The sequence below is a fragment of the Oryctolagus cuniculus genome, chromosome 13 (assembly GCF_964237555.1).
Source record: "Oryctolagus cuniculus chromosome 13, mOryCun1.1, whole genome shotgun sequence".
Taxonomy (NCBI): Eukaryota; Metazoa; Chordata; class Mammalia; order Lagomorpha; family Leporidae; genus Oryctolagus; species Oryctolagus cuniculus.
This window is the reverse complement of record NC_091444.1, coordinates 43,941,043-43,956,215: the sequence shown is the minus strand read 5'-3', so window position 1 is coordinate 43,956,215 and position 15,173 is coordinate 43,941,043. Positions and strand designations below refer to the sequence as shown.

The window sequence follows — 15,173 nt, the reverse complement described above, 5'->3', positions numbered from 1 at the left end:
GTAACATTTTTATCAGAACAAAAAAAAGTTATATGAGTCTTAGTACCAACAACAATGAGAAGCTATGATAATTGCCATATAATTTTAATAATGTAATTTTAATCACACAGTGTAGATCAATGTTTTGTCAGCATAATTTTCTGTAATATCTGTTAAATAACAGAGTTGAACTTTATAAACACATGTTTATAAATAAATTAGCTATCCAATAATTTTCTTCCTACATGTCATGTTTTGCATTACTACTCAAAATATTGGGCATATTCATATTTAAATATTAGAAACAAAACAAATCCTAAACTCAAGTAATACTCAAGTAATACCTCTGAGTTTACCTAAGCACCATTTCTCTATAAATTCCAATATAAAATAAATATATATTTATGTAAAATATTTCTATATGTAGGAATATTTTAAATTAATCACTTGATTACAGGTTTTTATTGACAGTAAAAGATGCATTATTAAAGAAAATATCCTCAGACCTTCCTTTAAGGAATAAGATTAGTGAGGAATACAGAAGAGTAAACATACAATGAAAGTCTTCATCCAGTGTCACAACTGGAGTTCATAGGGTGACTCTCCAACGTCTGATGAGCAAACGCTTACATCCGTTTTATGCTGCATATTCACTTCTCAACATTCTACCACTTGATAAAAAGTTGTAGTCTCTGGTCAGATTTCACATAAGACTTTTCAGAAATTCGAGGTTTAAATTTTTCCCAAAAGGTAAGCAGGGACACAGAGAAAGAATAAAACAGAACAAAGCAGCAATGTATTTAGTTGTTTACTGGGGATGGGCACCAAGAAAACACTTAGCATTTATACAGATATTCTTGTTTGCCAGACAGCATGCTGGGAGCAGTCCTCACACTTTCATGCCTACTAAAGTGGTTTCAGGTGTATATTCATCTTTAATATGAAAATGGAGGCCACAGCAGTCCAGGAACGTGTCACAGGGCATAAAACCAGCAGGCAAGGTTGAACAATGACAGACCTTCCTTTACGAGATTATAAAAACCTGAAGGTAGCAGGGGTGAGAGACTCGGGGATTTAGTGGAGAGCAGGGAACATACCAGGTCTGTCATCCATCCAGGTCATGAAAGAGACTGGCTACACAAATCATTACACTGCGCTCCTAGGCCTCCTACAAATCTGTCCAGCGTCTGAAAAGTCACGTGAGAGGGAGCACCTCTGCCCTGAATTTTGGAGTATCCCCACATAGTGAAGGCAAGTGCCATGATTTTGCATGTGATTATTTCAAACCATGAAGATAGTCACGACAGAGCATCACATAAGACACTGGTGCAATTGCCATTATATTCATACGTTGAACTTCTAATTTTAGATAGTGCATGCACTCAATCATTTTTATGATGGTATCAAATTCCACAAATAAAATAATATTACACTTTGAAATCTACATCTTCAATTTATGGCTTCCCATTATAAAACTTTATCTAGAGATCACTGATGTACCTTGCCTTCATTACAGTAAACACAATTCATGTTAGTATTGCAGTTCCAGTTCAACAGCTAAATTACACCTTCACCTGAGTGAAACACCTGTTCAAGTGAATTGTTTCTCATGGGGAAATCAGCTAAATAAAAGTCACCTGAAGGAGCGGGATAAGGACTATAATTCTGTGTTTGAAAGAGACTCTAAGGTATAATTTTCAGATTTAAAAAAGCATAATTTTAGGCTGGCGCCGCGGCTCAATAGGCTAATCCTCCACCTAGCGGTGCCGGCACACCGGGTTCTAGTCCCGGTTAGGGCGCCGGATTCTGTCCCGGTTGCCCCTCTTCCAGGCCAGCTCTCTGCTGTGGCCAGGGAGTGCGGTGGAGGATGGCCCAAGTCCTTGGGCCCTGCACCCCATGGGGAGACCAGGATAAGTACCTGGCTCCTGCCTTCGGATCAGCGCAGTGCGCCAGCTGCAGCACGCCAGCCGCGGCGGCCATTGGAGGGTGAACCAACGGCAAAAGGAAGACCTTTCTCTCTGTCTCTCTCTCTCACTGTCCACTCTGCCTGTCAAAAAAAAAAAAAAAAAGCATAATCTTAAAAAAATTATTCAATAACTTCAGGTGTATTTCCTAAAATCTGATTAATTCATGTAATGTTCCATAATTTGCATAAATGGTAAAAATCTCATTCTTGGGCTCATGTAGTGGGAAAATATGTTCTCAATTTTAAAAAAGGCTTTATGAAGGAGTGTTATTGGAAAAAACGTTGTATATAAGGGTACTTAAAATTTTGCAGAAAAATGGATTTAAAGATAAGTTTATTTTGGTATAAAATTCTGGAAATCCACGTATAGTTTTTTCATAATATGCATTTTCCATGAGTTTTTTGAAGATGTAACTGAAACTACTAACATTTTCAGAAAGAGATGTATGGGCACCAACTTCTAAGAATACAACTTTGTTGAACTTTAGCACCAACTGTATACATTAACAATTGATATCTACAGTAATTAAAAACAGGTTACTCTGTACAATCTGTTCTTCGTTTCTTCTGTAGTGCAAAAATTTAGGCTCTGCCAAAAAAGGAGAAAAAAAAAAAAGCCACTGCTGTAATGTGCGTTTACTCATAGGAAGAGGTCTCATCTTTTTAAAAACAGGAGTCTTCTTTTTAAAATGGAGACAACTCAAAGTTAGAGAAAGCCCTGAATCTGGTTAAGAAATTGAAGTAAACATAAGAGAGAGTCACCAGCACGTTTTTACAAAGGCCGAGGACAGGTGTGATTGTCCCCAGGGCAATGATCAAACTGAGCCTGACAAACACAAAGGGTAAATCCTGCAGCAGGATGCCCAGACAACTGAGAAGAGGATTTTGGGGGGTGAATATAATGCGAAGGAGAGAAATGAAACTGAATAAGTAGACTGGATACAGCCAGTTTGTCTTGTACACGTTAGGGTGACCGGCCACTCGCACCATCTCTATTGTGTCAGACCACAGCAGAAAGCTCCAGAGGAATATCTCGGCCCGGACATCTCGCCGGGACATTGTCTTCAGGATTCCGGAGCCAAAGAAAGGCTCCTGGGGCCCAGCGAACATGGGGACGGCACTGTGTGTCAGTGCCCCTGGGGGCTGCCACGTCTCAGAGGGGCTGGCTGCGCCGGGAGAGGCAGCGTTCTCTCCATTTTGCCTCACTTGTTCCGTCACAGTTCTTACTTGTTGCAAAGAGGATGTGTGGATGTGTTTATCTTCGTTACCTGCAACAGATTGATTTAGCTTAATTTTTACATGAACATACTATATAAATTATACATTACAATCATATATCAATTTTATAGTTTAATATTTATAATTTCTAAAATTTAAAAATATTAGTTTTATTGAAATTTAAAATCTAAAATTTGATTTACAAATAAAATTCTAGTTCTTTTATTAGAATCCATTTTAAATATCGAAGTTCAAGGTAAGAGCATACTCGAAAAATACAGAAATGGAGAAGGAGCCTGGTGTCTTGGTGTTTTCCTAGATATGCATTCTAAGCCACGTGTACCATTTTATAGCAAGAGTCATTATTTGCTACTGAGCAAATTGCTACTTTCACACATTATCTCTTTTGATCCTAAGAACAAAGCTGAGAGACAGGATTACTATTCCAACTTCCAAATATGAAAACTGGGATGCAAAAGGTTAAATAAGGCCTGAATGCAAAAACACAGTTAGCAATGGACAGAATTGGAATTCCCACCCAGATCTGTGTGACTCCAATTGACAAACTCTTAATGTGATGGTTGGTATTACCTGTCCAGAGGCAATACATCATGTGCTAATTACAAAACACAGAGCTATCATAAAGTTCACCAGTCCAAGCCTTTCATTTTATTAGATCAAGCAGAAGTGCACAATTCTCCACCATGGAGCTGGGTGCTAGGAGGGACTCTGTTTGACCACTAGAGATTCACGGGGAAGAGTAACACACTGAATTCAAGATTTTAAAGCTGTTCTTCCCCAAAGGGTTTGAAGTGTTTAGTGGAAAGTGTCTCTTCTGTGGCCATGAGACTGAGGCTGTCAGCACACCAGTAACTGAATGAGTAGGGAATCTGAGTTGTCACCATCTCGGCGTGTGTGTGCCCCTCGCTGTGTACAGGTGGGTGTCACGGTTAGAATTTATGGACAGGTCTTCACATCTTAAAATCTACAGCTAATGTTGATGGCATTGTTTTCAGACATGAAAGGTGTATACCACATTCTTTTTCAAATAGCTGTCCACCTAAACACTATTTTGTTGCCAACAATTTATCAGACCTTGACAAAGTCTACTCAGTGAACATGCTGAGCTGCCCCATTACTGATAGGACACAATCGCAAGGCAGTCATTAAATGGAATAGCTCTAAAGGTTAAAGATTCAACGTCAACAAGAATTTGTTGTACTGCATTGAGCTGAAAGTGAAAACATTTTAAAATAAATGTTATGATGAATGACTATTAAAATGCTTGATTACTACAAGTAGGAGGGTTTATAAAAGACACAACAACCCTCAGTTTTCTTTCACACAGCTGGAGACTTACTTTACAATTTTAAGTGTGGGTTGACTATTTTTAAAAACTAAAAAGATAATCTAAATTCTTGATGAACTTACTTCCATTATGAATCATTTATAAGCAAATGCTAAAATCCACGACCGCTATAGGCACTTGACCAACTGTGCAAGTCACAGCAGCCTGAGTGACTATCACTTTAAAAAACAGTACTCACATAAGAGAGAAAACTATCTATTAGTTGCCTTTTATTTTTGACTACAAGAATTCATATTTTTTAACCTGAAATGGTCAGTTGCATCGCTCTTTTTAGTAAGAAAAGTCAGTACAGAAAATGTTGCTTAGAGGATGTCATGTCCTAGAAAACACTCCTTCAACTCTCTTAACAGATAAAGCTGTTGGAAGGAAAATCCAAATGCCTTTGTCAGCGTTAAGAACACAGTGTATAATCTGGGCTTGTGAAAGATGAATGCAAATTCAGCATTATTTCAAAGGCAGGAAGTAGCAATCTAAGCAGTGACACATTCACATTTTTTAAACAGTCAATGAGAGTTGATATCTGAGGATAAGAGCTCTTGGTAGAAACAATGAATTTTTTGCTACAGTTTGGTTCCGATGAGATACTAAGGCCCCAATCCACATAACACTGGGTGAAAGGAGGCCTGGGAACTTCCTATCGCTCCGCAGCTTGATGGGGACTGGTTTAGATTTGGGGGTATGGAGACTCTGGTGTCCTGTTTTTCAAGTGAAGAGCACCAGAAGTACTAACAGGAAAGTTCTGTTGGCCTCCCTAAGGGCAGGGGAGGGTTGAAGCAGCCAAGAGATCTTTGGGCTTTCAAGTGGACCTGGACCCAGCCATGAGTCTCTGAGCAGTGTCAATGGTCATGTGTACGAGTTGACTCCCTTTGGCTTCAAGATTAGCACCCTCTCCAAATAAGTTCTTGAAAAAAAAATGAATTCATTTATTTGAAAGGCACAGCAACAGAGAAAGAGAGAGGAAGAGAGAGCCAGAGAGAAAGATCTTCCATCCACTAGTTCATTCCTCAAACAGCTCCAACAGCCAATTCCTGGCCAGGTCCAAGGCAAGAGCCAGGAACTTTATCCTGGTCTCCCGCATGGCTGGCAGGGTCTGGCCATCCTCCTTGCTGCCTTCTCAGGAACATTAGCAAGGAGCTGGAAGGAAGTACCCCAGCTGGGACTCGAACTGGCACGCCAGTATGGGCTACCAACATGCCAGTGACAGCTTAACCCACTGCACCACAACACCAGCCACCAAATTTTGTACTTTTAAAAATTTCCACCTACAGCTGGAATTCTTTTCCTTGTCCCAGTTAGTTGAGATTTATTCAATTTGGGTACTACAATATTTATTTTTGCAAAACCCTATTAAAAATGTAAGCATAGAGTGATGCACTCACTTCCAGAGAGGTTCACATCCCTTGTAAGAAGGAAAAGTAGCAGCCATTCTATGTGGCTCCCACATCTGATGTCAGTCGCCGAAACAAGCTTTTGTCCTCACTATGCAAACTAGATAATGAAGGAAATGTAATTTCAACAACAGACTGATGTTCAATGAGGCAACTCCTACCTCTTTAACATTATTTATTGACACTGATTTATTTCTGTCACTTGTTCCCCCAATTTTTTTTGAAAAAGATTTTATTTGTCTGAAAGGCAAAATGACAGAAAAAGATCTTCTATCTACTGGTTCACTCCCCCCAAATATTTGCAACAGCTGGGGGTGGGCCAGGCCGAAGCCCGGACCAGGGAACTCCATCCAGGTCCCCCATGTGGGTGGCAGGGGCTGGAACACTTGGGCCATCCTCTGCTGCCCCTCCAGGCACATTGGCAGGGAGCTGGATCAGAAGTTGAGCAACTGCAATTGCAGGCAGCAGCTTAACCCTCTGTACCACCACCACGCCAGCTCTTCCCCAGAAGTTTTTGGAACAGGGTGAAAAATAAGATGTGGCACATCAAATCAGCAGAGAGCAGTTTCTGAAGTGAGCATGTACTCCTTTTGCAAAGAGAATATGGAAGCCATACGTTATGAAAATAAAAGGAGAGGAGAAAAGAAAAGAGGAACCACAAGAAAAGGAATCTAAAAACAAGTCTGCAGCATGGTTAATAGATAATGATAGATAACAAAAACACACCAGGCTTCCCACTGCAGTGACAAACACACACATGAGTGCTGTACCCGCCCTCGACTAGACACCAGCAGATGGTGTAGCATATACGAGGGCACTTCCAAATGTCTGTGAGAAAATTGAATTGAAAGCTTATTTTGGTGCAAAGAAATTTTGAAGTCCATGCATAACTTTTCTATGCTAGGCATTTTCCATGAACTTTTTGAAGGCCCCTTGTGGTATGGAGAAAGGCCTCCCCTCCCTGACTGTGTCTACTGTAATCACACCAAAAAATATAGATTAATAAATGTTGGCAAGGAAAGTAAACTCAGGGCCGGTGCTGTGGCACAACAGGTAAAGCCACCGCCTGCAGTACCGGCATCCCTTATGGGCACTGGTTCGAGACTCGGCTGCTCCACTTCTGATCCAGCTCTCTGCTGATGGCCTGGGAAGGCAGTGGAAGATGTTGGGTCCCTGCACCCACGTGGGATTCCTGGAAGAAGCTCCTGGCTCCTGGCTTCGGATTGGCTCAGCTCCAGCCATTGCAGCCATCTGGGGTGTAAACCAGTGGATGGAAGACCTCTCTCTCTCTCTCTCTCTCACTCGGCCTCTGCCTCTCTGTAACTCTGCCTTTCAAATAAATCAATCAATCTTAAAAAAAAAAAAAAAAAGGAAAGGAAATTCTATGACTAGAGACTGGGACAGGGATCCAAACTAGACAGCCTAGTTCAGGAAGACTGATCTGAGAAGTGGGAAGAATAAGTAGGAATCAACTGGATGCAGAAAAAAAAAAAAAATCTCACCAGGCAGAACAGCATGGGTCCTTCAGCTGTCATGTGCTGAAGGAAGAAGAGCTCTGGAGAGGATGGGAGGTAGAGAGGAAAAGGAAAAAGATGGGAGTTATGTACTGTCTAGATGCGAGACATTTTTCTAAGTCCTTTATATGGATTAACTCACTTGTGAAAACCCAATGATGGCCGGCGCCGCGGCTCACTAGGCTAATCCTCCACCTTGCGGCGCCGGCACACCGGGTTCTAGTCCCGGTTGGGGCGCCAGTTCTGTCCCGGTCGCCCCTCTTCCAGGCCAGCCCTCTGCTGTGGCCAGGGAGTGCAGTGGAGGATGGCCCAAGTGCTTGGGCCCTGCACCCCATGGGAGACCAGGAGGAGTACCTGGCTCCTGCCATCGGATCAGCGCGGTGCGCCGGCCGCAGCACGCCAGCTGCGGCGGCCATTGGAGGGTGAACCAACGGCAAAGGAAGACCTTTCTCTCTCTCTCTCTCACTGTCCACTCTTGCCTGTCAAAAAAAAAAAAAAAAAAAAAAGAAAGAAAGAAAACCCAATGATGTAGATACTATTATTTTCCCATTTTAATGATGCGTTAGTTACCTGAGGCATAGAGAGATTAAGAATTGTTTTCAAAATTACACAGCTCTCAAGTAGAGAGACCAGAACTTGAACCCCCAACTCTAAACAATTTTACCATACTGTCTGTGGCAAAGACAAGTCAGACAGAGCCTTGTAGGTCAGGATAAAAATCAGGCACATGATTCCGAACCCCACAGAAAGTCTGTGAATAGAAAGACCCACTGACCGGAGAATGAAAGGCACTGGAGTCAGAGGCAACACGGAGAGCTTAGCGAAAAGGCGGCTGATGTTAGATGAGATTGTTACTCAGTTCATAGAAACCCGGAGATGAAGAACGACTCAGATTAACAGTATGACTGCTCGTGGTTAACATCCCCAAATCTAATTTTCCTGAGGGGAAAAAGTTCTAGAGAAAGCTAATAACTATTTTCTAGAGAAAGCTAATAACGATTCAGGATAACACTAGAAAAAAAATCCAGAGAAGAAAATTCATGTTTCCATTAAAATAATGTTTAAGACAGATTAAGCACACAAAGCACTTTTAGTCACTAATACTTTTAAAGAACAAGAAGGGGAAGAAGCAATAAATGAGCATGTACCCTAAAGGTAAACCATGATCATTGTTATTTTGACACTGTCCCTCGCTGAGATCAAGAGGACTTGTAATACTGACAATTAATAAATAATGAATCACGGAACTTACCTCCCAGGTGGTTATAATATAGGAATAAATCAATATCCATAAAGCATGTAAAAACAGTGTCTGACACACAGAAAAGTCATCCGGTAAATAAGGCAATAGCTAAACAACTATTGTCTTCATTGGAAGAGGATAGAAAATATTGGAGCACAGTAAATAATAAACATAGCAATAGCTAAACAATTTATTGTCTTAACTTAATTGGAAACAATAGAAAATGCCAGAATGTAGTAACTAGTAAGACTGATGGCAGCCTGTTACACTTTAGCTACCTGGTGCCCCTTCAGTCTGAAGAAGTCAAAAAGTTTGAGAAATAGTGTTACACGTCAGAGCCTTAAGATCCTGAGTTTAGTTCTTAGATTTGCCAGTTCACATCACAAAGAAAAATGCTACCCTAGAGAAAACAACCTGTAGAGCAGGACACAGCTTTACCCCAGCTAGCAAGAGCTCACATGGTGTCTTCCCAACTCCACAATCAGTGTCCAGTGATGCACTCTGGGAGCCAACATTGGTCAAGGCAGGGGGATTTATACCATAGAAACTGGCAGCTGCTCAAAACTAGGACTTCCCTCTACCCCACCTTGGAGAAGCAGTTGATTCAACGCTAACCGGCATAGTACTACCTGCTTAGACTGGATGTGCATTTTCACTAAACAATAATAATGAATTTAGCCAGATATTCAGCCATCAGTTCTGGCACAGTGAGCATAAATCCTCAGCTGAGATAACCTTCTTTACAAATGGAGTTATACTGTTATCCACCAAATTCAGAAGTCCTAAGATCCAACTTTAGTTCCCTGCCACATCTTGCATAAATCTAACCTTCAATGAATGTATCCTTTCTAAATTTTAGGCAAAGCAAAATTTTTTTTAGTTATAAATATATTTTTTAATTTATTTATTTGACAGGTAGAGTTATAGATAGTGAGAGAGAGAGACAGAGAGAAAGATCTTCCTTCCGTTGGTTCACTCCCCAAATGGCCGCTACGGCCAGAGCTACGCCGATCCGAAGCCAGGAGCCAGGCGCCTCCTCCCGGTCTCCCGTGCAGTGCAGGGCCCAAGCACTTGGGCCATCCTCCACTGCACTCCTGGGCCACAGCAGAGAGCTGGACTGGAAGGAGAGCAACCGGCACAGAATCCGGCTCCCCGACCGGGACTAGAATCCGGGGTGCCGGCACCACAGGCGGAGGATTAGCCTAGTGCACCATGGCACCGGCCCCACAAAGCCAAATTTTTTAAGAATTCTTTTTCATCTGAGGACCCAAATAAAAGCTTAAGTGGTTTAAAGAACAGTTTCCCCTTAACCATTACTTTAGTCTAAATTCATCTAGCACTGGACAAGAAGAGCTAACAACTGATAAGTTTATCAATTTAAAAATATGCTATATTTTAAAGAATGAGAAAACTTTCTAATCTAAATTTCCTAATCTTCAGATTTTCATTTAGGATATTCTGGCCTCTCATTATAGTTGACAGCTGTTTAGGCTGTGAGTTAATTTATATTCTACACACACACACACACACACACACACTGTATTTATATATTTTATAAATTCACAAGTAGAAAAACACCAAATTATACATATCATGTAGTTCTAGATATTTTTGACTAGAAATGCATAATATATAAAGCAATACATGCTAAATTCTTCATGTTCTCTTATTCTTATTGGTCTCCTTGAAATTTTTATTTTATAATCTATATAAAATAACCTTGAAAATATTTATATGAAGCATAAACAGTAAGGTAAAAAGTTGAAAACATGTAATTATCTCACCATGAACATAAATAATTGTACACTCTGAAGCAGTTTGAGATGTCTCTACCAGTGTGTCCTTCGTAATTACAAATACGCAGGAGTACTAGGTGCTTGGACACAGACAGGAACGAGGAAGTCTAATCTGAGTCCAAGCTGAGTGATCAAAACGGACCCAGACAGGGAGGAGCCTGATTCACGGCCTCTAGAGCACCCGCTTCAGCTCCAACGACACGTACGTGCTGTGCGGTGCATTCAAGTCTTTTTATGCCCGCTAGACCATGAGCTCCAGCAAAGGAGGGCTCTGCCTATGTTACTCACCCTTGTACCCCCAGCTCCTATTGGAGCACCTATTACTGGAATGGAATCAACCACCATAAAGATGCACTGAATAAAAGATAGGAGGAAGATTTATCTGGGTTCTCGTAGCATGAGGGAGGAATAAGCAACCTGGGGGGAGGAGGGAATCTTGCATTGAGGTGAGTGAGCCAAAGCGTGAACCCTGGACCAGTAACAGTCCCTCAGAATCAGCAGGTAGATAGGAGGACTCTGCAGTCCTGCTCAGCACCTACCACTCATTGCCCTCTGGCCCTGGTCCTAAAGAGAGCCCTTTAAGCAAGGCCTTGAGAAGTAATTCCACTAACAAGCCCTGGAAGACGTGAAGAGCGTCTGGCAGCGCAGCCTGGGGACCTGCAGAGCTCAACAGTAAGGGAAGCTGTGACATGGCACCAGGCCTGGCAGAGCCTGCCAGCCTGGTAAGGCACTTGCATAGTCTGGCAGGACTTGGGTCGACAGAGAGATGACATCAACAGCAGTAGCAGTGGTTCAAAGCATTTCAGAAGCTTCCCAGGTCACCAGGCAGGGGAAGAAAAGGACAGAGGTGTGATTCCAAGAAGACTGGATGAGCTCATTAGAAGCAGCCTTTGGAACCCTTCCCCGTAGGAGGAGTTGAACTCCAAAATAGCAGTGGAAGCAGAGTGTGAGAAAATCCACGTTCCCCTAGACAGAACCCCACTATCAATATAAGCAAAAAGTAACCATGAATGTCTGCACATTTTGCAGGCAATCAGCTCTCCCACATCCAACACAAGAAAATTTAAAGTTCTGAAAACCAGTGACCTGTTCCTTTCATGTTAAACTCAAGCCATAAGAGTTGCTTTGTTCGTAATGATATGAGAAATAAAACTTAGTATTCCAGAGTTGCACATGCTTAATTCTTCATGTTCCCTAATTCTGGTCACTTCTCCTGCAATGTTTATTTCAAATACATCCTGCAATTCTCAAGGTGTTTCATTTTAGATACTAAAATTGCTCACAACTTGTTGCCCATCTAAGAAAAAACCAACAGTTGGGGATGAAATTGTTAGAAGCATATAAAGCAGTCCTAGTCAAAAACAAGTCTTCTTTCAAGATGGTGAGAGGCCCCGAGGTCCCATGCCCGTTGCCATGGACCTCATTCCTCATCCACTTGTGGCTCAAGCCACACGGATCAAGTCCTGACAGCTGGTGCTCCATCAGGAGGCATGAATCACACGTTCTACCCTTGTCTCATCCCAGGCTGGGAATGGCCATTTACTTTTTGAGAAGGGAAAAAAAGAAGTCCTAGAACTGATACACGTTCCTGAAACTTCCCTCTTCTAAATAACCAGGGGGGCTGGTATGAAAGGAAATAGACTCCCTTCTTGGCATGGCCCTGAACACAGTGTTCCTCATCCTCATCCCTCAACACATTGCAAAATAACGCATTATGGAAACCAGCTCACATACTGGGCTCAGATTGTATAATAAGCTATTTCTTAAAAAGAAACAAAGAGGAACTCAAAAATGCCATTCATGTTATTCAGGAAAAAAAAGCAGTGCTCTCTTTTTCTTCCTTTTCACCACTGTGCCATTTCTTACATTCTATTTGGTTAGGGTGTGATGAGCTACATTTCAAAGAAAACTAGAGAGCAAATTCCTGTAGGCATTTGGATTTATCTTCAGAGCTTTCACCTTGACATTTGTCACAGCTCTTAATACTTCCTCTACTCAGGCGTTGTCTATCAGGATGTTTTTGTTTTGTTTGAGTAGCTTTAAAACAGCACAGATGCCAGATTCTGCCTCCCTATCTGTTGATCAACAGGGATAGCTCATTAATATGTATTCTTTTAAAAAAAGAGTGGGCATGGGAGGAAAGATCTTGCATCACTGGTTCACTTCCCAAATGGCTACAACAGCCAGGCAGAAACCAAAGCCAGGAGCTCCATCCAGGTTTTCCACAAGGCCCAAGCACTTGGAGGTCACTTTCTGTTGTTTTCCCAGGCATGTTAACAGGGAAGCAGATCAGAAACAGAGCAGCCAGGATTGAACAGGCTGGTACAGGATCCCAGGTATTACAAGCAGGGGTTTAACCCAATACACCACAATGCAGGCTCCACATATTTTTAAAAGACTCTTTTGAGGGCCGGTGCTGTGGTATATTGGGTAAAGCCGCCCCCTGCAGTGCCAGCACCCCACATGGGTGCTTGTTTGAGACCTCGCTGCTCCACTTCCAATCCAGCTCTCTGCTATGGCCTGGGAGAGCAGTAGAAGATGGCCCAAGTCCTTGGGTCCCTGCACCCACATGGGAGACCTGGAAGAAGCTCCTGGTTCCTGGCTTTGGATCAACCCAGCTCTGGCTGTTGCAGCCATTTGGAGAGTGAACCAGTGGATAAAAGAGCACGCTCTCTCTCTCTCTCTCTCTCTCTCTGCCTCCACCTCTCTATAACTCTGCCTTTCAAATAAATAAATAAATCTTTAAATAAAGACTCTTCTGGTGGTTCTCACTGAAAATATGTCAGTGAGTGGTGCCTGGTTCCCTGGAAATAGATTCAGTAAGAGTCATAATTGCCATTCATTTAAGAAATCATGTTTTGCTAAGTCAGCAACAAGAAGAAATGACTCAGAAAGGCACAGAGCCTTTTCCTCCTTCCATTCCTGCTCTGCAAACCCCATGCCTGACCAGTCCCGTGGTCCCACCTCTTCCGTAGTCAATGCCTGAGAATCGTGGAAAAAAATCAGGCTCTTGATTGGTCACAGAGCAAACTCCCACTCCACTCTTCACTGCACCCTCAGCATTGTGCCAACCTCTGTGTGTCTGTCTCTAGCCCCCTTCATTCCTCTCTACAGCAGTGACCCCAGACCTTCCCCGTTCTGTTCTAGTTACTCCCTTCCATCTAACTCCATTGTTCTCAGCAGAAAATGTGCTTCCTATTTCAAAAAGAAATGTGGCAGTATCAAGTGCAAACTGCCTGCTTGCTTTCTCCCTATCCACCGGTATTGTTTCCACAACTGTCAATCACCTGGTTACTAGAACCTGGGTCTCATTCCGAAACTTTAAAAAAATTATTTTTATTCATTTGAAAGGCACAGTTACAGAAAGAGAAAGAGAGAGAGAAAAACAGAGAGAGAGAAAGAGAAACAAAGAGAGAACACGCACTTCCATCTGTTGGTTTACTCTCCAAATGGCTGCAGCAACCAGGGCTGGGTCAGACCAAAACCAGGAGCCAGGACTCCATTTCGGCCTCTCCCATGGTGATATGGAATGCCTCTCCCACAGGCAGTGGCTTCGCCTGCTGCGCTACAATGCCAGTCCCAATATCAAACATTTTTAAAGCCTTCTTGTTGATGCTAATGTACAGCCAAGGGTGAGAACTGCTCCTCTTAATTAAAGAAATAAATAAGAATCATCAATGAGGTTTTCTTTCTAAAAATCATCTTGTAGCCCAATTCCAGCCCCAAGGATCTCAGTTCAATTCATCAGGGGTGCCTATGTTTGGCATTGACCATTTTAAGAGATTTATTTACTTATTTGGAAGTCAGAGTTACAACGATAAGGGATAGACAGACAGATTTCCCATTCACTGATTCACTCCCCATATGGCAGCACTGGCTGGGGCTGTGCCTGGTTGAAGCTAGGAGCCCACAGCTTCTTCCAGGTCTCCCACATGAGTGCAGGAACTCAAGTACTTTGGCCATCTTCTGCTGCTTTCCCAGTTCATCCGCAGGGAGCTGGATTGAAAGTGGAGCAGCTGGGACATGAACCGGAGTCCATGTGGGATGCTGCAGCCTTACCAGCTATGCCACAGCACTAGCCCCTGGCATTGACATTTTTAAAAGACTTTATTGAGTGCTTTTTGTATTATGAAAATAATAGAGTAAATGGACAGAAATACAACAGAGGCAGAGTTTACAATTTTCATCAGATCAAGGAAATGATCGTTTCTAATTTGTTTCATATAAATTAACAAAGGTGTACCCCAAAGAGAACCCTACTTTTCTCATTAAACATTGAAGTACATATTTTAAAGAAAATAATTGGTAAATAATGTTCACTTATAGTGAAAACAGAGTTTTTAAGCATAATGCCAAAGACTGAAACATAAATATTAAAATATGTCCAAAGTTAAATTTTCTAAATAATAAGAATACCTAGTAATATTAAAGGCAACTGATAACTTTGAAATATATGCTTCATCTATGACAGGCAAAGCTTAACATTCTTAAAATATATAGAACTCATGAATCAGTAGTAAAAAGAAAATGGACATACCAACAGCAGACACATCAAGGAGATAGATATACAAATAAACAAATAGGCAATAAGCCTATGAGGAAGTGTCAAACACATGAACTTCTTTTAAAAAGAAAATTTTAATAGTAGCAACATATAATTCTGTTTATGAAATGGGCAAAGATAAAGTGGAATAAATTAT

General features: G+C 41.8%; 1 protein-coding gene across 1 annotated transcript in view; it reads right to left on the bottom strand.

Annotated features, from left to right (window-relative positions):
- Positions 1-2,629: 2,629 nt before the first annotated feature.
- TMEM236 (transmembrane protein 236) overlaps positions 2,630-15,173 on the bottom strand; it is a 40,782-nt gene continuing 28,238 nt past the window's right edge. The window contains exon 4 of the mRNA NM_001101709.2: positions 2,630-3,213. Coding sequence (NP_001095179.2) covers positions 2,630-3,213 — 584 coding nt within the window. The remainder of the gene's footprint in view (positions 3,214-15,173) is intronic.